Genomic DNA, 24,986 nt, shown 5'->3' on the forward strand with positions numbered 1-24,986 from the left:
AAACTCCCCAGGTGATTCTGATGAAAACATTTGGCACAACTAAGTCGAGTAGTATTTGTGAATCACTGCTGTGAGTCAGGATGGCATGATTGGGCAACATATTTCTACCAGTAAAGGTGGCATGAAAATCAAATGGGCTTTGAGTTTTATCAGATTTTCAGCATTAACTCATCATTTTTCCATCTCGCTGTAACACTGAGGTTGAGCAATACCAACCTTGATCATGAGAACAAGAGTTCACAGCAGAGCTGAACATCTTCATGTAGGGGCAGCTTGTGTCAAGTTTTAAAGGAAAGATCTTTCTTTCCCAACACAGAAAAGAAAAACTTGCCAGGGAAAAGGAACAGCATGTATTCTGGAAAGTAAAACGGGGCTTGAAGCACGATGTATTGCAAAGTTGTTTAAAAGAGAGGGTTCATGCAGAGGAACACTGGACTATGGGGAGTATCAGATCCCCTCCTTGGGTTCCACTATGTTTTTATTATGGAAAAATGTGACTACCAAGTCTAGGATTTAATAAGTCTCAATTCAATAAACTCTATGTTACTTTTGTTTACTCAAGCTATACTCAAAAAGGTTAGTGTCTTATTATTTTCATTATAATCTGCACATCTAGGGGACATTCTTGGCTGTGAATTTTAGTTTCTTTTTCATAACCTTTAAAGAGGGTTCTAGGTTCTATAATTAATTTTATTCAATCTTTGTACTTAATAGAGAAAAGCCAGGACTACAGTGACCTGGTGTCAATGACATAAAGTATCTGTTACAAGATGACTTTGTTCAGAATGCCAGAAAGAAAGAGTGAATTTCCAAGAAGATTATCATTGTACTGAAGATTTAAGAGTTGGGCTTACACGACGTGAACCAAATGCCGATATTATGGTTACCTGAGTGAGTGATTCCTGGTAAGATCAGGTTGGCGTTCCTGTAGAATTTCGAAGATATTGGGTTGGCGCAGAAACGCAACAATCTTGTCATTGTAAGCTGAAAAATCAGAAAATATAACAATATTTTAAAAATCTGGTATTAGTTTTGTGCATATAAATCCAAACTTTAAAAAATTAATTTTTCTGGTAAATATTCCTTGTACTCAGAGTCAAAGTTTGGAGCCGCTACATAAGCTTAAATTCCAGTTTGTGTCTACCCCATTATATGAGAATTGGACATAGATTTATTAGGTGTGACTTACTTAAGCACTCATTAAACTCATTTGATGAGCCGTATGTCATCAAATTGCAAATGAGATCACAAACAAGATTCTAGATACTAATTGTTTTAAGCTAATGCGTACCAAAATCAACTTTATAAGTAACTGTTAGAAATGAAAAACTATCTTCTGATTAAATATCAGCCACATAGAAATCCTAGTTCTGTCATGAATCTTGTGTTCATAAATATGATCAAGAAATATGGCTTACCTAAAGTAATAAATGGTCAAACAAGTATAATTCTTTGGGCATTTGCTAGTTCAAATTTAGTTGCACCATGCTGCCTACCTATACACATTTTAGTTAAATATGAATAAACTTTTTTAAAAATACTATTTGCTGACATGGAATCTCACTGTTAAATTCAAAGTGTCCCTAACTACATATTTCAGCATATATCAATAATAAAACTGCCTTTATAATTAAAATTTGTCAATGATTTTTTCACATTCTATCCACGATCAGATACTAGGTAACGTTTTGAGCAACAATTTTATAGTACTTTAAAATTCTGTGTTCAGTATTTACTATCCTCTTAGTAATGACATAATAAAGCAAAATCTGCTTACTTTGACCCAAGAATTTCTTATCTAGTGGCTGTCAAACTCCTTTAAGCCATGGGCATTACATTACATTTCATGGTAAAGTTTTTCTTAAAAAAGTTAACGTAAAAACAGACAAATGGAGAGCTGTTCAAATTTAAGATGGAGCAAGGAGTTCCTATGTTCCCCGGCCAGCCTGTCCGCTCCACCTGCCTTAGGGATTCAGAGTTTGACAACTGACCTACTTTGACCTTATCATTTTAATAATAATTAAGCTGTTCTTCAGGCTTATTTGCCCACAGCCATTTATTTTTATTTTACAATTATGCTCTGAAATTTGCCACAAAAATCCTTAAGGATGTGCTATCATTGCTTTTGTATTTCGTGAAGTGCCTACAGGCTCACATCCCACTGAAATTTTGTCCAACCATTAATATATATCAAGAATATGCTTATCCAAATGCCTAATTTGAAATTACCACATAGTATAGTTGCCTTAAAGACATTTTTCTTTATCGTCAACAATCCACTATAACAGCTCTACTCAGAAAAGATAGAGTAGTATAAAAAAAAACTCCTCCTATAGGATTGTAAGACATAAGTGCTTTGAGATTCAAATCAATTTCTTAGGGATAATAGAACAGTTTCTCAGTACAAGGCAAAAGTAGCAGGCTGACAACAGGGAAGCACAGCACAGAATGCATGGTACATACTGACATGAAAAGCAAAGATAAAGATTTCTGGAAAGGGATGACATACCCACTGGAACCATGTCCTGGTATTGTGGCCTACTGACTGTATTGAATGTACTCGATGGCCTGGGAAGAACTGGTGGTCCTGCATGTCGAGAATCTTCTCCTACCTGCAAACATGAGCATCATTTATAGTCTGCCTGCCCCAAGACTTAGAGTACTTTATGTCAGCAACCAGAGCCAAGTTGTTCAAAATACTTGACGACGAGCATTGGTAAGTACCAACTGAACAGAACTGATGCCAGCTGAGGATTATTCTCGAAAGCTCTGCTTTGGTTGCTGAATTGAGTGGAAGGTTTGGGGCATCCAGGTCCCCGAGAGGGGCTGGGACAGTGACTATTTACTCAGTGGTAGAGGAGCAGTTCCATATGTTTACAATTATTGAGGTTTTAGATGTTAAACAGCAGACATGTTTATCAGGAAAAACTTCTGCCTTGACAGAACACAAATCTGCAACAATGCATTCAGAGAGAAGACCTAGGCAGTCCAAAATATATCCAGCAGTGCCAGGATATGCCTTCTTTTGGCCACGGCAGGTAAGGTCATTCTCTGCCCCAGCAGAGAGGCTGAAGAGCAGCCCTCTTCGTGTGGGTTTTTGAGTTGGTGTATTATCTTCTTAGAGGCAATTTTATGTGCCTATTAGAGCACCCAGCACAACAGCTCTTTCTGGTTTGAACCTCCCACACCAGGGAGCTAATCATAGCAGGTGTGGAGGAGCTAAATAGGGTTGCCCTGACCTGAATTATTTATTATACTTATTATAGATTTAGAAACTCATATATACAAGTAGATAAACAAAAATGCCTATTAGTATTTACCAGAAAACTCTAACATTGCTTTAGCTTCTGTTTTAGCATTTCCCCACATATTACAGAAGTCTTTTAAGACGACATTAGAACAGTAGTATAAGAAAATAAGAGAACAAAAGGCAAAATAAAATAACTTACTGGATTTATAAATTGGTATTTTAAAATAGAGCTTCTACTCCCACCCGTTCAAACCTTCACAAACATTTTATCATATTGCATCAGTTAGGTGTTTGGTGAGGGTTTTCCTAAAGGCCCTAAAACTGGAAATATCATCCCCACCCTACACTGCTTGCTTATCCTTCAAGAATGCACTCACTCATTCAAAGCGTAGTTCAAATAGCCACTCCTGGATGAAGCCTTTCCTTACCTTCAAGCTGGCATTAAGTGTGACCTTCTCTGAGCTGCCATGGCACTTGATGTACATTTATAAGGCAGATGCCATTACTATCAGTTTATAAAGCATTTTTTACTCCTATTTGTATTCATTTGCATTATGGTTAGTTTCATATATTCTCTTCTTAATAAGAACACAGGAATGCACATTTCTACACTGTAGATGTTTGGTAAGTATTAATTTTTGGATAGAAGAGATACCAAAGTTTCTACTACCTGGAATATTTACTAAATAAGTATAAGAGAGTGTCTGGAAAGACTTGTTTATGTAACTAAGAGTGTCTCACTCTGCTTCTCCTGAGTTATTGGCTTTAAGGAATGAAGTTAGCCACTCTTGCAGAGATTCAGTCATTAACTACACCTTGTTTGTCACTCACAGAACTTATTATTTCAATATACCTACATATATTTTCCCTCCTGTTGGAATGTTGCTATGTGTCATCATTTCCCAGAACAGCCAAAGGTCTTCTCCTTGACACTCCACTTCTTCGAACCAGACCATCAGACAGTAACAAATGTGCATATAGCTGTAGGATGTTCATGCCTCCGATGTTCTGGGCCAGGAAGCATATTCCTCTCAAAAGTTTAACAACACTGGGGCCGAATGCTGAGTCTTTATGGGGTATCTCTGGTCCACTGCTCAGTTTCCATCAAAACAAAGGGAAATCTTCATTCAAATTTTAATGTGTACCTTAGGATCCCGCTCCACAATAGACTACTATTAGACCACGAAAATAATTCAAATTCTGAGGCAGAGGGGTTGAAAGAAAATGTAAGTGTTGTTCTTAATCTTGTGCATGTAGTCCTGACCAGACTGAACAGTCAGCTTTATACTGTGAAGGCAAGCTAGGGCAAATGGCTAAAGTGCACTGGCCACGTAACAAAGCCAGGCAGGGCTCTAACCATGCTACATATCATGCACAAGGTCTAAAGGTGAGAGGTCTGTTCTGCTTTTAAGAGGAATGCTGTTAGCATCATTAGTTCACCACTAATAGTTTATATGACAGCAAGGTAAAGATTTATTAGCTATTCATAAAACATAAATATTTTTGTAGATATTTCATCCTGCAATAAATTTGTATATTATTTTTATATGAGCTTCTCATATAAACTCTTCTATGTCTGCACTTATAACCAGCAAACACACAGGATGCATTAGAGCAAGTATGTAAATCATGAGAGGAAATTCTAAGACTGGAATTTTGATGAATCAAATCCAGTTATTTATTGTATTCATAATCTTTTCTTATAACAGAAGGTACAATAATATTTGACCTAAAACATAATACTGAAAATATGATATGGACACAGATGTGGAAAAGGCATGCAGGAAAAGAATCTTAAATATGTTTAAAGGAATTTTTAGAAACAATGTATATTAAGTGATGATATATGTTCAAAGCATAAATCCGTATTAAGGAGGAAAAAATTTGACCTAAAACGTTCCTATTATTTAAGGTGCTAATGAAAAAGGGAAGCAGGAAGAGATTATTTCTTTTTTCTTTTCTTTAGTTGTTGGGGTGTTTTGGAGGAAGGGGGAGGTAAGGCTATTAGAAAGCCCTCATGTGGTTACCACTGGTCACTGCAAACTAGCAAAGTAGACAAAAAGCAGAGCTTTTTATATTTCTCAATTTCCCCATTTTCTCTGGGCATTTAGAGTACATAAGTCAACTCCCAGATATCTTCTAATTTTAAAGAATGTTAGTGAGAACACCACAATTCCATATCTTGGCCCTAGGTTTTAATCTAATCCACAACCCTTACTAAGGAAATTTCCTCACATTTTACCAAACTGTAGCCCACTAAAAGTTACATTCATTTCTTCCTCTGAAGCTGCACTTAAGTATGCTAAAGGGTGTGTATCCTCTCTTGAACTTTTTATTATATTATGTATTCTCTCTCACCATCTTCAGAATTTAAGAAAACCTCTCTAATTTCTTCAACCTTTCCTCATATATCCTGCTTTTTAAAATTCCGTCATTAAGGTTCTGTATGTTTCTAAAAGAAGCCCTGTCAATATTCCAACACTTTCAGCCTCCAAATGACAATCTCTAAGTCAAGCAAGGAAAACAAGATAAAACAATAATGAAAAGCCAGCACAAGTCCACACAGCGCCACATCCCTGTAGCTTCTCTCAGCCACAGGTCGGTTCCTAAGGCTGGTGACTCACCTCGCCCGCACTGTGGCTGCGCTGCCTCGTCAGGTGCTGCCGATGGACCAGCGCGCTGGTGGGTCGACTGCTTTGCAGTGGGAGCCGGGGATCAATGAAAGTGGTGGTTCGGGAGTTGTGGTCAACAAAAAATGCCTAGGAAACAATCCACTCAAACAGTCAGTACGCACAACACACTTGTCTTAGCAGGCCTACCATTTCACGCATTCAGGAAAAGACCAGCTTTTGAGTAACGATCTTAGCTCCATTTTCTCCTAATTTTAAATCTTTGGGGGGAATTTTTCCTTACTCCTTCAGGACAGACCAAAGTGAGAAAGCCATGCTTAAATTGGATCACGAATGAAGAGAGCACGAAGGAACATTATTCCTGGTTTTAGAAAATACTCTACGAGATAGTCATCAAAGATATGACCTTAGAAAGAAGTCATATGAATGGACATTTGGACTTCTCTTAACTGATGCTCTTTAAGCTCTTACTACTACCCATAGTTATTACAAAGTTCTTATCACCGGAACCTACAAACATCATTGACTTCTCTTTTCTTTCTCCTATGCAGTCAGCCACAGAGTCCTCCCCATTTTCCCATTGTAGTGTCTCCTTTATTTGTCCTGACTACTATCCCATTATTTCAGGGCTTTTATATATATTATTATATTATTAGTTAGTATTAATAGTCTCAGTTCTACATCAGCAACATGATTCATTTAACTGTCACTTCACTATCAGAATATTCTTTCTAAATGCTTTGATTATATCACCACGCCAGTCCAAACCTGTACTGGCTATCCGTTATCTTTAGGAAAAAACGCTGCTCTCTGGTCAGTTTTCCAAGACTTTAAAATCTCCTTCCTATTTGCCTTTCCAGTTTAATCATTGATCGCACACATCCCCAGAAATCCTGTGAGATACAATGACTCTGGGCAAGCCACTTAAGTTCTCTGCACTTGCATAAGATTTCTTCTATAAACATGTCACCTCATTTATAATAAATGTTTCTCCCCCATAATGTGAGAAGAGGGAGGAAACCATGTTTATATTTACTGCAGAATCTCTGGTGACATGAAATCATGAATGAGCATAAATCACTTGCTCAGTGCTACAGTAAGAATTGCATACAACGTAGAGGAGCCTTTTTTAAAAAATCGTGTTTAATTCTAAAGCTCTACACGAGTGCTATTTCTCATTATCTTTAGGAACCAAAAGGTGTAAATTTTCAAAGTAAAATTCACTCAAGGTAATAATGAAGCCCATGACCTCAATGGCAATTAGAAAACATACATTTTCCATGATCAGATAAAGTTAATTAGGCCATCAAAGATAAAAGAGACTATTAGCAGATCCAGGAGACTCATTACCTATAAATCAAGTGTCAGGGCACATGATAACATGCTAAATAGCCTAAATGAAAAGGAACTGACTTCTCAAACTGATGGAGCACAATTAACAAAGTACCTTAAAGACTAATAATGACTACATCTAGGCAAACCCCAGGGGCAGGTAATGCATTTATGCTTATAAAAAATATCCCCTTCCCATTATGAAATAAAATATTTCTGTATATACATAATCAAAAAACAGGGCAAAATAATTTGTAGGTAGCTCCCAAATAGGAAAAAAAAAATGACTTCTTTGTAAAGAAATATCTTTAAGCAGTAGATGCACTAGAAAACAAAGCAGAGAAATGAAGAGAATTAGAATCCTTGCCAGTCTCTTCTCACAATATCCCATTTTGAGGTAATGAAGACTAGATTAAATAGAAGTCTTGTAGGAGATGGTGTCACTAGCCTCACACCCCCAGGTAATGCTCTTTTTACCCTAATTGTCAGGTGGAACATCTTTCTTCTCTGATTTTGTTAAAAAAAAAAAATACACCAATGATAAACCTTACACAGGCTTGTATTGGTAGGCTCTGGTTCAAATGTCATGTCTGGTCCCCATTTGATTTGGGTTTCTATTACACTTGTACATTATTTCTGCCACTATTCAAAATGTCATAAAATAGGAATTCAATCATTTTTACAAATGGACATTTCAAAATAATAGGTTATAATCGACCCCATATCTACTTTATGTAAGTTAAGATTAAGTTATATTACTAAAACAATAATATAAGCCATGTTGTTTAAGGGAAAAATACAAAGAGTTATAAAATAAAATTGTCTGTTTACCTAATTTCTTGAGAATGCTTTGAAGGGATGGGTGGCCATTCAGAGGTAACCATGATGCATTTGTAATTATAAGGACAAATGGGTGTGCACATCTAGGTCAATTGTGATTTACATGTAGTATCATAGTATAATTTGATGTTAAGAGACTTGTCTAAAATCCATCCTCTAAAGAATTACATTTAAATGCTTTGAGGGTAGGGACTCTTTCTTACTCATCCTGTTACCCCCAGTAGCTTTTAGGGCTGCATCTGGGAGAGAAAGGGTGCTCTGTAAATAAATTGCCAAAACTCTAATATGCAGACTCCTGACCAAAATACAGAAAGACAACTCACAATTAGCTAATTAAGTATTAAAAGTCATGTTCTTTTATGTAAGCATAGAAATACTTAAAGATTTGAAAAAAATATAAATGAGGGTGGTGGGGTGTGTGTGTGTGTGTGTGTGTGTGTGTGTGTGTGTGTGTGTGTGTTGAGTGGAAAGGGTAAAGAGCTAAAGCCTATAATGTCGCAAATAGGAAAGAAAGTTTTAAAACATCCTATTGGAGATATGAATAAACTAACATACTAAAATTCAAGAAGTGGGAGGCAAAATAGTGATTAAATGTTTGGGATCTAGAAAAAGACGAGTCTAGTTCTGAGCTCTAGCTCCACCTCTTATTAGAGGCATAACCTTGGGCAAACTACTTAACTCTTTTAAACTACAATTTCTTTTCTGTTAAATGGGGATAATAACACCTACATCAAAGAAAGGTTAAATAAAATGGTTTATATACATTTTAAAACATAGTACCTGTGACCCCTTAAATGTGAGTTACTATTGTTATTACTAATAACAGTTTTAACTTCTAAGACATTTTTCTAAGGATCACATGCTTCTTGCTACAGTCCATGCACAGGCTCCAGTGAAATTACACTTCCCAAGCTCCTTGTAGGTATGTGTGACGCAGACTAAGTTCTGACCAATGAGATATAAACAGAATGTCACATGGTTCTTCTGGACAATCCCCTTACACAAGGAGATTTTTACAAAAAAAAAATCCTTCTAGGGCAACCAAAATGGCATAGATGAAAGAGGCTCTGTTCATCCCTCTGGCGACCAAATCAAGGTTGTGACGGAAACAGGGAGCAACAGCAAGGAAAAATCACCTGGGATCTTGATAAACAAGCCATACAACTAGGGAGAAACCCAAGAAAGCACCCTGCAATGGTAGAGGGTAGGATGGGGCGAGGACGCGGGGCGACCCGGTCTCCAGCAGCTCAGTGAGATGCAGGCTGCGGCAGCAGCAGATGCCTCTTAAAGGGGCTGCGTCCGCAATCAGGTATTTGTGGTGATGGACCTGCTCGCTCTGAACACCAGTGCCAATTAGGCTGCACGCGGTGGGTACTGGGGACTTACAGGAAGATGTTGTCAGAGTGAGGGTCTAGGAGAGACTCACACTGTACAGAAGTGCCGGCGGTATCCATTGTTACCTGTTGAGCCCTCCCTGCTCCCAGTGCACAGACACAGCGCCGCCATTGCTGTGAGGTCATCAGACTGGATAACAGATGTTGCTCTGCCCAGAGGATTCCCTGAAACCCCGCCTTCCCCAACTCGCGGCCCCACCTAAGCCACATCCAGGTGTATCCTCAGCAAGTCAGGTGCTCCTTGCTGAGCAGCACCTAGACTCACACTGGAGGCAGCTGGCCTTGGTTTCTGGTGTGGCCTTTTGAGGCAACTATAAGCACAGCATCTGTGGATTGCTTGCTGAATCTTAACAGCTGGCCCCGGAGGGGTAGAGGCTTGGGCTAAATTTGGCCTGTAGCTGAGCCTCTTCTCATTGTGCCACTGGACACCTACTTCGCAAATCCACACCACAAATAAGACTGGGATACTTAGGAGCTTTGCTTAGTACATAGAAACAGACACAGAAAGACAGCCAAAATGGGAAGACAATGACGCAGAAACCATACGAGAGAAGAGAACTGAGATCCAGATATAATAGAGTCAGGTAATCTAACAGATGCAGAGCTCAAAACACTGGTTATGAAGATACCCAATTAAGTTTTGGGAAGAGTAGATAAATTCAGTGAGAACTTCAACAAACAGATCAAAAACATATAAAAGGGAACCAGTCAGAAATGAAGAATACATTATCTGAGATGAAAAGTATATTAAATGGGATAAACAAAGGAATAAACAAAGTAAAAAAAGAAGAGGATCAAACGCCCTATCTAGAGGACAGGAAAGCCAATCAGCACATTCAATCAGAATGGCAAAAAAAAAAGATGCCAAGACTATAAAAATAATTTAAAGAGGATATGGGACACTATAAAGGCTCCAAAAATATCTGATTGGCATACCTGAAGAAAATCAAGATGTTGAACAGCTGTTTGAAGAAACAATGATGGAAAATTTCCCTAACCTGGTGAAAGAATGGACATAAAACCCCAGGAAGCTCAGAGGATTCCAAAAAGCAGGGAACCAAAGAGGCCCACACCAAGACACATCATAATTAAAATGCCAAAGATTAAATACAAAGAAAGACTATTAAAAGCAGCAAGAGAAAAACAAATAATTATCTACAAGGGAACACCCATAAGACTGGCAGCTGATTTCTCAAAAGAAACTATGTAGGATAGAAGGGCTTGGCAAAAAATATTCGACAGGATGAAACTCAGGATATACAACCAAGAATAATTTATCCAGCAAAGCTAACATTTAGAGTTGAAGGATAGATAAAGAGCTTTCCAGACAAAAATAAGCTGAAGGAATTTATCACCACCAAGCCTGTATTACAGGAAATGTTGGAGAGACTTCTTTAAGAAGAAAAAACATGTATCAAAAACAGGAATAAAGAATGGTAATTTAAGTACCTCAAATGGAAAAGAATTAAGTGCTCCAACTAAAAGAGTGGATGAATGGAAAGGAAAACAAGACCCCTACATGTTGCCTATAAGAGACTCGCTTCAGATTAAAAATACAGACTAAAAGGAAGGGGATGGAAAAACATTGCTTTGATGGACCTAGAAGGTATTTAAGTCAGAGAAAGATAAACACTGTATGATTTCACTTATATGTGGAATCTAAGGATTAAAAAGAAGAACCTAATCAAAAACAGACTCACAAATATAGTGGACAATTTGGTGAAGGACAGAGGGGAGGGGAGTTTGGGGGACTGGGAGAATGGGGTTAAAGAAGTACATATTAGTAGCCGATGGATGGACACGGGGATGGGAAGCACAGCATAGGGAATGCAGTTAGCATTAATATGTTGGCTAGGTGGAGGGTCAGGGGAGGGAGGGAGTAATTGGGAGGGGACTGTTTTACAAACTATATAGATGTCTAACCAATGTACTGTATACTTGAAACTAATTAAAATAAATTTTTTTTTTAAAATCCTTCTATTCTCCATCCATTTTGCTCCCCGAAACACAGATATAATTGCCGGAGCTCCAGCAGCCATATGAACCATAAAGATGAAGAATAACTGAGCAGAGAACTGGAAGGAACCAGGGATTTTACAACTTGAGGAACCACCTTAAAAGTCATAGACTTCCTGTCTCTTAACTTCTTTATTTGAGAGAATAATATCTTGTATATTAAACTTTGCATGTGTCTCTGTTACAATACAGCCAAACCAAATCCTAACTGATAAACTGAAGTCTCAGCAAGGCAGATGAAATGTGGTCTTTCTAAAATTAAAAGTACAGAAGAACACATAAGCCAGCAATCACTATTATAAATAAAGATTATTATTTAATAAATGATGATATCTCATTATCATTCACCTTTAATACAAATGCGTAACAGTTCTCGATTTAAGTGACATGTATAGTTGGGAACCTTTAAAGCTGGGATGTGAACTTGTTTTTCTGTCTGACCCCAAAGCCCATTGAGCAGTACCTCTTTCCTCTCTTTTTTTTTTCCATTCTGCTTTTTACCTGCCATCTTTTCCTTTTTATGTTCTTCCTGTTCCCTACACATCTAACACAGTACTTGATTTTAGAAAAGCATTTAATTATTTATTGAATTAGGCTGACAATAACAGCCACTCACAGTGCTGGGACTCACCACTGTTTCAGTGCTGAAAAGACTGCTGCCAGACAGCAAACTGTCCATACTGTGCACAATTCGCATCGTGAACTTGTTGAAGGCATGGCTGTGGGTGTGGAGTAGGTGCTATTTGTATCCCATGAGGAGTTCAGTTTCAGAGTCAAATGGAATGTGTATATTGTTTACACATGCTTTTTAAGTCTGCCAAGTACCGGGAAGAAAGGCTCAATTCAGACCTTTATCAAAACCACATAGCTACAGCACTAACAGAATGTGGCACAAAGCAGTAATTCCTCGGCATGCATTTTAGCTCTGCTCTGTCCACCGTGTGACCTTAGACAGGTTTTCCTGGTGCTTCGCTTTATCTACATAAAGGGGACCACTCAGGTCACCGTTGAGTTGTGAAAAATGTATTCTAGTTTCAAACAGAAGGGAAACATAGAAAAATCTCTGTGCAAATTTTAAGCTTGCCATTTCTATTTCTGACGCACAATTCAATTATGTCAGGGAAATGGATCACTTTCCCACAGGATATCCCAACTAGTTCAAGCCAGTAATGAAGTTGACCTAATACTCTTTATAAAAAAATTTGGGTCACTTTTTATGTCACTATTCTTGAATAGCCTGTCTTTATTTATGAAAGTATCTAATGTGTTAATAAATACTGTCTAGATAAACAGCATGTTGAGAATGTAGAAGCCATGAAAAAAGCAACTGCATCAAAAAAAATGAGTCTTTTTTCAGATTAGCCACTAGCAAAGCAAATTTGAACAACATCAATTCCCTACTGTTAAGTTTCATTAAGGAAGTTCACTCAAGCTTCACAGTGCTGGTCCACCTAAGACTAACAGCACAGTCAAAAACTGAAAGGAATGCAAATACACACACTTAAATCTCAGTTTTAAAAACTTCTATCCTTTCACTGCTTTGGGGCATGGTCACAGTCAGGAAATATGGGCTGGCTGGAGCCAAGTGGTATTTTAGCAAGGCCAAACAAAACACACTTCTCTCTTTACACAATTCTTTTTTTTTAAAGCTTCTATTATTTTAAGAAAAGAAAAAGCCATCAGTATTTGTGAAGAAATATCAACCTCAAACACAACAAATCTAAGTTACAGAAGTTTGAAATTGTTTCCAGTTAACATTCTGCCAAACCAGAAATCCATATTAAAAGACCATGTAAACAAAATAAAACAAAAAGCACTTGTAACTACGCTACAGAAAGACACAACATCAGATCTATCTTTCTTTTTCTAAACAGCTATGGAAACAATGAAAGAAGAACGATTTATAAGTTAGAAGTACTGTGTAATGAATCTGTTCTAACTCTGGCTTCTCAAATGTATAAAGTCTTAGAAATGCTCAAAAAAGTTCATTGTAATCTACTTTAATTTTTATAAAGGTTGTATTTACTTACACATTCTCTCTCTTCCAACATATAAATTTCTTCTCAGCTCCTGGCTACTTCCCTAGTATTTCTCCAATTATAAAGAATTATATGCTATTATTTTCTCTATATTATATCCCAAACAGAACCTCGTTACCAACAGCGGAGATCAAAAAGGCTATATGATACCGTTCATTATAAATAAAAAATGGTTATGCTTACATTTTCTACCACTTGGTTCATTAGAAGGAGGTAGTGGTCCCATATATTTCATGACATCTGTATCAGTCACACAAAAGTTAAAGAAGGTTATTTAGTTAAACTGTTATAATCAGAGATCTAGGAGAGAAAACAGGAATCATGGTACTTGGGCTAGATTTCTGGAAACAGCTGGTTGGTTAGATGTGAATAAGTACAACATCCCCTAACACTTCAGATGTAAAATGTTAGCTAAAGAAGAGAGAGTTTATATGTTGAGAATGGCCATATTTAGGTGTTGGAAATATTAGAGATAAGCCAGTAATGCCCTGGGGGTGGCTTGTCCTGGCTCATGAGAGAAATTTTAAGAAATTTTAAAGTAATATGTGAGCTGGCTGACGGTGATGCTGGCAGCCTGAAACTGGCTATGGTGGGAGAATTTACACCATGGAAAATGGCAAATGCTACAAATCAGCCCTCCTTCACACTGTCCCTGGAGAGATCGTTGTTAAACATATATCAGCACGTCACTATAGAAGACTGAGAATAGTTCTACGAATCAGCCCATATTAGGTGGAGTAGAAGATCATTGCCATGAAATTTTAAAATAGCATATTATATATTTTTTAAAAGATACAATGCAGGTCATGAAGACAATTGTTTAAAATAAGATAAAGTCCATCTCTATACTTGAAGAATTCCTTCAAGATTGCATAGGTCTAGCTTTCTATTTAGAAATACATTCATAAAACCAATCACTGCTCTGTTCTCTCATTCAAAAAGGTACACTGCTCAAGAAACATTCTTTACATTTGCCTTTTGTCTATATTTATGCCATTTTAAAAAAAATCTAACACCATTTTACCACCTTAAAAATGAGCAAGAGATTGTCTAAAAACCAAGTGCTATGTCCATACATTTAGAATTTAGTTCCATCTCCACCTGGATTGCTGTGTAACTTGAAGTGATTAAACCAAGTAACCACTGCAAAGAGATTTTACTTGTTTCAAAGCAATTAAAGAGATGTGCCACAAAAATAATAAATGTAGTGATCAAATTGACCAAAAAAGAAAAACTCTGTATTTTTCAAAGTACAGAACTTATCCTGCTAAGAGACTTTTGGTATTCACTAGAGACCTCTAAAAAATAAGTTGCATTTTACTCATTGAGATGAACCTGACCCAATAAATTGTGGCATCATCTTCATAGGGGATTTAAATGAGATTCTATATCATCGCCAGCACAACTTCTGCAGCCACACAGGCTATTAGAGAATCCTCAAGTAGGTTCAGACTGTGATAACTTTCACTGTACAAACATTTGTTCTCTTTTAAAAATCTATCCTCATAACCATAAGTGCCACTTGCCATGGTCACCAAGACCCCCGATCTGACATCCAAAGTCACAAACCCCTATAGTTACAAAGTTTGGATATAGAAATGGATGTTAGTTTAGCTGGGCGATATGATAGCGTAAGATTTTTATAAGGAAAAACATAAGAAACTATGGGAAAGGGCATCTCATTTTACAATATGGAGATGGTTACCGTTTTCATTTTTATTAAAAAAAGAAAACATGAAGTTTATCATATGTCATTTTTAAAGCTCAAAGTTTCTTAGTATTTTAATTTAGGCCCAAGTAGAAAGAGCTGGGGAAAACACCCTGTGTTAATATTGTTTGAGAGTATAAAATAAAGAGGCAGGAAAAAAAAAAGTTATTCCATTCTTAACATCTGAAAGGGGAATCAAAAATAACACTTTTTCTAAAAATTAAATCAAATTATAACCAATTATGTAAGTTTAAGAAATAACAAACTTAACAGTATTTTTCTAATTATCCGTGTCGTTTTGCATCACTCTCTGTCATCCTTAACCCTCTGCATGGTGCACATTACAAATGAGAGGCCTAAGGGTAAGACAGTCTGAGGAGGGGTGCTTAATGGCTTTACATAGGATGTACATGATGCTGTGCAAATGTCTAGATCTGTTTTCAGGTCCCATTCTAAGGAGGAAATTATCTTGCTAAGCATGTTTTAAAAACTCTACTTCCATGACCATAGCTGATAGAGAATGTAACCACCAGAGCAGAAGGCCACTGATCCAGCAGGGGAACAAACCTACCAGAATGATCACAATGAGAGCACTCGTGGTAAAGAACCAGAGGCCGCTCTGGGTTGTTATACGGTTTTAAGGTGGGAGCAAACATCTGAGCACGGACTATCCTGCGGTGTTATGAACAACATGGATAACAAAGAATAAGACAACAGAAGGAAGTCTGCTTTGAAAAAGCCATGGATCGCCATGGTTAAAGGAGATCAGTAGTTTGTTAAGAAGAGGAATAGGACATTTGCTAATCCTACAGTATATCCTTTATAAAACCATTATGTCTCTCCCATTAGAGTAAGGATTTAGCCATTAACAACAAATTAACACTTTCACAAAACTCTAACTAGATGAAACTCTTTAGTTACTGTTCTTTATATATCCTTACTTCTACCCAACCATTCAAATCAAGATTTTGGTAAGCTGGGTAGCAATAACTCCTGGCTAAAAATAAAGAAAATACAAAATGTAAAATAAAATAAAATGGCCTATTTTATTTTGTAGATATTTTGTATATTCCATACCTTTGCTTTCTCCAAACTAAACTATAAACCTGTATAAGTTTAAAATTATACAGCTGTTATCTTTTACACCGTAACTCAAGTCATATTAAGTCAATTACTGAGTAAGTTGCGATAATTATAACACTAATAGTTTTCTTCCATTTCTTCCATTTTCTTCCATTTGTAACCCCACTGTTATTAAAGTTGATGTTCACTGCAGCTCCAGGAGCCAGAAAGGTTACTAATCCTCACAGTAGGAAAAACTGAGGTTCACAGAGGTCAGATCAGATAGTGATGGATCCAGAAATCATGACACCACTGCAGCATTATTTTCTCAAATCCATTCAGTTAATAATGGCATGAAAGAAAAGAAAAAAAGAAGGAAGGAAAGGAAAAAAGAGAAGGAAGGAAAGAAGGATGAAAGGAAGGAAAGAAGGATGGAAGGAAGGAAGGAAGGAAGGAAGGAAGGAAGGAAGGAAGGAAGGAAGGAAGGAAGGAAGGAAGGAAAGAAAGAAAGAAGGGGAAAGGAGAAAAGGGAAGGGAGGGAAGAAGAAGGAGAGAGAGAGAGAGAGACTCCTAAGTTAAATAACATTTGGTTTTCTTTATTAAAGCTCATATTCATCTTCCAGATACATTATCCCCGTGAGCACATACTAATGATCAAACCCAGCCAAGAACCATAAGCATTTTTAACTCATATTTTAATACTACTGATGCTATTTCTTATAAAAATATAGTCTATATCAACACTGTAACCCAGATCCCAAATTACCCTTGATTTTCATACTCCTGAGAGTGTACAAAAATTTAAAAGTTATTACAATAAGAAGCAAGCTGAAAAATTTTTCTGTATGGGGCTGCTTTCTTTGCTTACATGTTTTATTTCAAAATAAGGCAAGTCAAATGTGTCCTCTATGTTAGGTGAAAATTCTAGGCCTTCGACTTAACAAATATACACAGATGTTGATCACAGTACAGTCTCAAAAGGACAATCCTGCATGAAATGAAAACTGGCTTAATTGCCAGTTCCGCTATTACAGAATCAAAATAATTAAGGAAATCAAGAAATGGAACAAAATATTGATTAAAACACACTATCGAATTTGAAGGAGACCTTTCCAAATGTAATTAAAAGCCAAAAGTATTACATATTTGATAGCGAATCCAGTTGGGAACCATACTATTCAAACATCAAGACTGCAGAATCAGAGATCTATGGAATCTAGGAGCTAAAAAGGGAATGCTGACCTTTCTCTTATCCCACCTATTAATTTTTTAAACAGCTTTATTGAGTGTAATTTAAATACGACACAATTCACCCATTTTAAGCTTGCAATTCATTGTTTCATATATATATACACAGGATTGTGCAACCATCACCATAATTTCAGAACATCTCCACCCCTCAAGAAACTCTATAGTCATTAGCATTTACTCCCCAGTCCCTGTGCAACACAAAGAAACCACAAATCTACTTCACATCTCTATAGATTTATCTATTCTGGACATTTCAAATAAATGGAATATTACAATATGTGATTTTTGTGACTAGTTTTTTCACTCAGTGAATATTTTTAAGGTTCCTCTATGGTGTATCAGCAGTACCTCATTCCTTCGTATTGTCAAATATCGTTCCATTGTATGAATCTATCACATTTATCCATTTACCAGTTAATGGACATTTGGGTTGTTTCTACTCTTTGGCTATTATGAACAATGCTACTGTGAGCATTTGTGTACATGTTTCTGTGTGGAAGTATATTTTCATTTCTCTTGCATATATGCCTACTTGTGAAATTGCTGGATCACGTAGCAACTCTTTGTATAACATTTTTTTTAGGAACTGTCAAACCATTTCCAAGCGGCTGCACTATATTACCACCAGCAATAGATGAGGGTTCCAATTTCTCCACATCCTTGCAAACATTTACCATTTTCTACTGTTTTGTTTTGTTTTGTTTTGTTTTGTTTTGTTTTGTTTTATGGCCGATTAAATGAGTCTCACTGTGCCTTTGATTTGGATTTTCCTAATAACTAATAAGATCAATGGGAAAGAACAGTCTTTAACAAACGTGTTGGGGCAACTAGATATCTACAGGCAAAAAAAGTTGAATCCCTTACCTGACACCATACAAAAAAATTAACCCAAAATGAATCCTAGATCTAAATGTAAGAGCTAAAACTATAAAACTTAGAAGAAAACACAGGGGTAAATCTTTGTGCCCTTGAGTTAGATAATGCTTGCTTAGAAATAACTCCAAAAGCGCAAGCTACAGAAGGAAATACAAATTAACTGGGCTACATCAAAATTAAATTTTTGTGCTATAAAAAATACCATCAAGACAGTGAAAAGACAATTCACAGGACAGGAGAAAATATTTGCAAAGCATACATCTGATAAGGGACTAATATTCAAAAAATATAAAAAACTCTTACAACTCAGTAAAACAAATAAATAACCCAATGGGCAAAGACTTCGAACACACATTTTTCCAAGGAAGATTTACAAATGGTCAATGAGCACATGAAAAGATGATCAACCTACTAATTTGTAGAGATAAGGAAACTCGGATCCAGTAAATTTAAATGACATTATTTCAAGTTAGGTGGTTAATGGCCAGTGAGCTCTAGACTTATGTTGCCTAGAAAAATTATTACGGGTTTTGAATAAAGACATGGATTTGTATCTAAGAGTTTACTTGCACACTTAACCTCTTTGAGCTTTGTTTTCTTTCATCTATAATAAAAGCTATTCCATAGGATTATTGTGAAAATTAAATGAACTAATATCCTTAGCATGGAGCCTGGCATCTAATACAGAGCCTGACATCTCATAAGCCATCAGTGTGTGTGAACTCCATGTGCCCTTAGTATGTAAGAATGCCATAAAGACTTTGTGATATTTAAGCATGGAGCCAAGTATGTGTTTCTGGTGATATGGTCTTTGCCAGAGCACCAGTGATTTAATCAATACCTTTACATGTCATTCAGCCTTCAAGGATACCAGTAATCTCAGCATCTGGCCTGAAACTCTTCTTCCTTGGGATGATAAAGCATCTCTCATTTCCAAAGGGAATCCCTCCCAGTACAGTGCAGTGCTTAAGAGTCACACTACTAGAGTCTGAATCCTGGATTCCTTCCTTGCCTGCTAATACACACATCATTTAATATCCCTAAATTTCAGTAAAATGTGGATAATAATAATAATAATACCCACCTCATAAAGTGCCATTAAGTATAAATAAGATGATCCATAGAAAAGTATCTAGTACAGTGCCTGGCACATAGTACGAGTTGAATAAATGCAGGTATCATCATTATCATTGTCATCACCATCATCACCATATTACCTAGCAAGGCCCAATATTCTGTTCTTATTCTTTAATTAATGGTTAATTTTTAAAAATTTTACTTCTTCTATGTGAGTCGAGGATGTTTTTCACCCTAAAACTCCCCAAAAGAGCATACCAGATCTAGAATCCTGTGAAATCTCACCCAATTTAAACCCTTGCACTTAAGTAATTAGAAAAAATTGAAGACAGCTAAACTGCAAGCATAATCACTACCTTGTTCAAACATGTAATGTGAAAAATCCAAGATAACTTTAAGTGAAGACAAATGGGGCAAATCTAGGTGCTACTTCTGGTGAGAGCACAGGAGGGAGTTGGAGTGGGGAGGGAGGCTGGCAGCCGCTTCATTTGTCCAAAGCAAAGATTATTGAATAACAGTGAAACTACTGGTGACGAGTTACAGTCATTCATCAAACTTGTTCTGAGCACCTTCTATGTGAAAAGCACTGGAGTAGAAAAGGGGGTAATTAAAAAATAAATATAATAACTCCCGAGAAGGGGATCATCTGTTTGGGAAGAACTATACCATGAGACAGATGGGGACAGATGTCATGAAACCATGCAAGTAAAATTATATGGGATTCAAGAAAGGACCGATCGCTTACACCTGGAAAGTTAGGAGCAACCCATCCAATGCACTACCCTTCGAGGATGTGTCCGAAAGCCCCCACCTTCTCCACAGCACCTTTTACTACCTTCATTATAATTGCTGAAGATATCCATTCACCCAACTCACTGGAGAAAGGCAGTATAAGAGCACAGACTCTGGAGCTAGACTTCTTGGGTTCAAATTCAATTCTATCGCTTGCTAATTGTGGGATGCTGGTCAATTCACTTAACTATGCTGTGCCTCAGTTTCTTCTATGAAATGTGGATAAACCTAGCAGCTATCTATAAGGCTGCTATGAGCATGAAAGGAACTAATCTAAGTGCTTATAACATCATCTAGTACATAGTCAATGTTACATGTTACATAATGCTACATTAAGTGTTAGCTTTTATCATTGTTATCACAGTGGCATGCACACAGCAGGCATTCGAAAGTATGTTGAATGACTAAATGAAACATGAAAGGAAGATGTTGCACTTGAGAAGAGGACATAGAACCAAATTTCATAAGCCTGAAAGACTAAATCTGAGAACATTCCTTTTAAGAATCATTTCATGCAGATGAAGATTTGGACATCTTATTCCATGTCGATTCTAGAAATCACTCATCATTGTAGAAAATAACTTAATAATATTTAAAAGCTTTTGTTATTATAGTAAATAAAAAAAAAGTTCACCCCTTTAAATTTTCTGGAAGCAAAGCAATTCATTGATAAAAGGGAAGCTAGGACATGGTTCCATAGTGCAGCGGTTAGCACATCTGCTTTACATGCAGAAAGTCCTGGGTTTGTGCCCCAGTGGAGAGATGGTCCATGGTCTATGGCCATGCCACCATGAACAAGCCCAATGTCTGATCTCGGAAGCTAAGCAGGGTCGGGCCTGGTTAGTACTTGGATGAGAGACCACCTAGGAAGACCAGGTGCTGTAGGCATAAATAATAATAATAAAATAAGTAAATAAATAAAAGGGAGGCTAAAATTTCAGGGCATGGAAGAAAACCTATTAGCTGCCTGGAAGATGGAAGCTACAACTTCTAAAGTGCAGTCAAAAGCAGCGCAACCAAACACAGACACAGCGCGAGCCTCTCCCAAATGTTCTTTTAAGTTATTTTAGTTCATCAGAAGCCAGTCATTTGTAAAGGAAGGATAGGAAGAAGTCACAGGGAGGTATATCTGTTTTAGTTAAGGTGTCCCACTTAGTTAGAAATCTTGTTAAAATCCTAAGTCATGAAGCAGAGAGGTCAGGCTAAAGTGATAAGCTTTCAGGCCTGTCTGATAATCAATTTTGACCATAAGACAGGGGTCCTTGCACACCAAACAGCATTCAACTGCAAATCTACCAGTAGATTATGAGGTCAGCTATCTACCAGCCCACTTTCAGGGTTCTTTACAATGCCTGCAACTTTAGGTTAAAACCCCCACATGAGTCCAAAGCCCTCAGGGAATAAGATGGATAGCTGTGTTACCCACGGAGGTGAGATAATGTTTACCACTGTTTAACTATCAACACTTTTATAAAAGCTATGAGACAAATCTTGTTCTTAATAATTCATCATAATTCATCTTAAACAGTATCCTAAATGCAATTTAAACTTTTCTCAAGGTCCAGAGGTTATTAATAAGCTCTCTCCTGAAGCGTGTCTAGCAAATTATGACTGGTAGAAAGAGACTATCTCCTCCACTTCTAGTGTACACTACAAGTTCCCAATCCCCTTTAGCTAAAGATACAAAATGATGTAGCAAGTTAAGTCTCTACACAAAGTAGAAATATATGTAGTATTATAGCAACTTGGTTTTCTTTGGACATAGTTCTCTAATGAGTACAGTTCTTCATGACACCAGGTAAATGTCAGAGTTGAGAACAGAACTGAATTCTAGGTATGCTATTGCTCTTGTATACCCAGGGATAACTCCATCAGTGTTTTTTTCAAAGTCCTTAATTGCCATGCCCACCTGACTGATACAGTGCCATTTTACCTGCGATCGAGGGACATAATCACAAAACCATTCTCTTTCACCTATCCTAACTTTCATGCTTGCCACATCTAATCTTTTCTGGGCTGGGAATTAGAGGTTTATTAAAAAGATTTACAGAAAAAAAATTAATAGTTTCAATGAGAATCTGAGCGCTCCTCTCATGCATTAAAATACATGCACTTTGTAACACCTATTTTGACTGTTTATAGGTTCTCAGATGAGATTGTTGGAAGCTGAGTTCAGGATAAATAAGATGCTACTGTGGCAGTATTGCTAGAGGGTACTTTGGAGGAGAATGGCATTTACTGAGTACTTTACACATATCATTCACCTTGAATGCTCTTCCTCCGATATGGTTTTCTCCTCACTTCGTTCAGGTCTCTGTTCACGTATAGCCTTGTCTGTGAGGCCTTCCCCAGCCACCCTATATAAAATAAGTCTCCACTTCTGCCTTTTCTTAGATCCCTGCTTTCTTTTAAATCATGGCATTAACAGGCTCTTGGCATGCTATGTATTTATTTGTTTACTGCCCATCTCTTTCCAGGAGAATGGCAGTTGTATGAAGTAGTTGGCTTATTAGTAATTTGCATAGGTACTCAATAAATATTTATTGAATGAATGAGTCAAGCACAGTTACCTTAAATATCGTATTATTTTAATCCTCCTCACCTTACGAACCACATATTTCAAGTTTCTTTACAGACAGGGAAACTGAGGTTGGTTACTACTTGGAGAGCATAATGTCATGGTTAAAAGCATGGACCCTTAAACCAGACTGCCTGGGTTAGAGCACAGCTCAGTCGCTGCCCATCTCTGTGACACTCGGCAAGTCACTGAACCACTCTGGACCTAAAGCTCCTTGCCAATAATTATAATAGTACTGCCTTATGGAGTTGTTGTTAAGAGCTTAAATATATAAAAGCTTAAACAGTTCATGGCTCATAGTTAGTGCTAAACAAGAGCTAAGTAAATAAAGGAACACCTTATAAAAATTACTAAATTTCTCATTCTGATTTCATACTTATCTAACAACCTTCTGATTATAACCCAGCTTCATCTGTCTACAAAAGAAATACACATGTGGTTACTCTGGCCTGTGAGAAACAGCTACATATGTCTCATCATAAATTAATCAATTTATGAGTCTTATTTAATGTGCTAACAAAATCAGGTTTTAAACCAACAAGACTGAGGCTCAAGCCCAGACAGCGTCACAAAGACACACCTTGGGCAGTTGCTTAGCAACCTCCTAGCCACCTTCGCCAAACAATACAACTTTTATTCAACTACTCATAACACAAGCTATTTAGCAAGGGAGAAGGAAGTGTCATTTCCTACAAAATCTTTTCTCTAATCAGCAGAAAATGGTGAGAGATTACAGAGAGAAGAATATCCAGGCAAAAGTGAGTGTATGGTGAACAAGTGCCCTCACACCTGTCCACTGCATGCACTACTTCAAAACAGTGTAATTTAACTGTTTGTAATAACAATCTGCTTGTCCAAGTTTCACTCAAACCAGGAGATGGACTGTTTCACCACACAAAGGGCTTTCAGCCCTCTCTTGAAGGGCAGAGCCAAGTGTCAAGGTCACAGGCAGCCCCCAGTCACTCAACAGCTTCCCCCCCAGTAATTCATGTTACCTTGCCCTGATGATCGTGTTTCATTTCCCAGCCCCTCGGCAGCTCCAGCTGTTTGTTTGCAAACATGTTGAGGAATCCCACAAGGTCCCGGTTATGCTGGTAGCGTTCAAAGTGGTGGGTGTCCCGCCGGACTTTGGTGATCATGTGCTTCAAACACGTGTTGTTTGTAAACATGCGGTAGGCACTCTGGCGAAAAGGATGGAGAGCTAATGTTAAACCAATTGTGACATGCAAAAGCAACATGTATACTATACGTGGGTATATCTAGTCTACTTATGGGTATGTAGGCTTCAACATAACTCTAGATATACACATGGAAACAGCAGACAGAGCAAAATATTTTAATCAAAATAATATAGACAGACTACAGAAAGTAAGGTCTGTCTATATTCGCCAATGACGAATATAGACAGACCTTACTTTCTGTAGTCTGTCTATATTATTTTGTAAGGTCAGAAAGTAAGGTCTGTCTATATTCGCCAATGACGTCTAGGTCTCTGATGAATAAGAATGCTGTGGAGTCTCATTTTATAGGGGATGTTAGGTCCTAAAGTTGCTTTTAGGCAAACAGACACACATACATACAGTCAAAATCACACCATGCTGGAGACAAACAGACCACCTCACAGCGAGCCCCAACATAGCCAGTTTTCCCTCCAGCATTGGTACAGATTATTGGTTATTTGAGTGAATGCCACATGAAGCAGTGGGCATACATTTAGAAGTCAAATTGTAGGGAAAAATGCTTGGCCATATATTTGGATATCAGAAGTACATGCAATGGGCTCAGTTGCTCTCACAGTTGAGTCGTGTTCAACTGAGACCATGGTAGATTGAGGTTCTTCATCTCACACTTTCAGTGGATGGAATGGTAAATAGAACTTCCTGAACTACATATCTTGTTTTTTTTTTTTTCTTTCTCTCTCTATTGTTCCTATGTATTTATATGGCTGGACTATATGATCAAAGTGCACATTTAATAAAATTCCACTTAAACAACCACATAAAAAAGTGATTGTTTTGTCAAAGATGCTAAGACTTCATCTCTGATGCTTAAAGAAGATTCTAAAAACTGACCATAAGCCATGGTCTGTCCACATATAAGTCAGTCAACAAATATTCACTGCACAATACCATGCACCAAGG

At 37.3% G+C, this 24,986-nt stretch overlaps 1 protein-coding gene and 1 pseudogene across 2 annotated transcripts in view; one reads left to right on the forward strand and one right to left on the reverse strand.

Annotated features, from left to right (window-relative positions):
• HECW2 (HECT, C2 and WW domain containing E3 ubiquitin protein ligase 2) overlaps positions 1-24,986 on the reverse strand; it is a 318,168-nt gene that overhangs the window by 67,423 nt on the left and 225,759 nt on the right. For both annotated transcript variants that reach the window (XM_039844303.1, XM_039844304.1), the window contains 4 exons: positions 23,841-24,026; positions 5,875-6,009; positions 2,510-2,612; positions 888-984 (listed from right to left, as the gene is read on the reverse strand). In XM_039844303.1, coding sequence (XP_039700237.1) covers positions 888-984; positions 2,510-2,612; positions 5,875-6,009; positions 23,841-24,026 — 521 coding nt within the window. The remainder of the gene's footprint in view (positions 1-887; positions 985-2,509; positions 2,613-5,874; positions 6,010-23,840; positions 24,027-24,986) is intronic.
• LOC120587875 (uncharacterized) lies at positions 21,040-21,155 on the forward strand (annotated as a pseudogene).

This window comes from Pteropus medius, unplaced genomic scaffold (genome assembly GCF_902729225.1).
Source record: "Pteropus medius unplaced genomic scaffold, Ma_sr-lr_union100, whole genome shotgun sequence".
Classification (NCBI taxonomy): Eukaryota; Metazoa; Chordata; class Mammalia; order Chiroptera; family Pteropodidae; genus Pteropus; species Pteropus medius.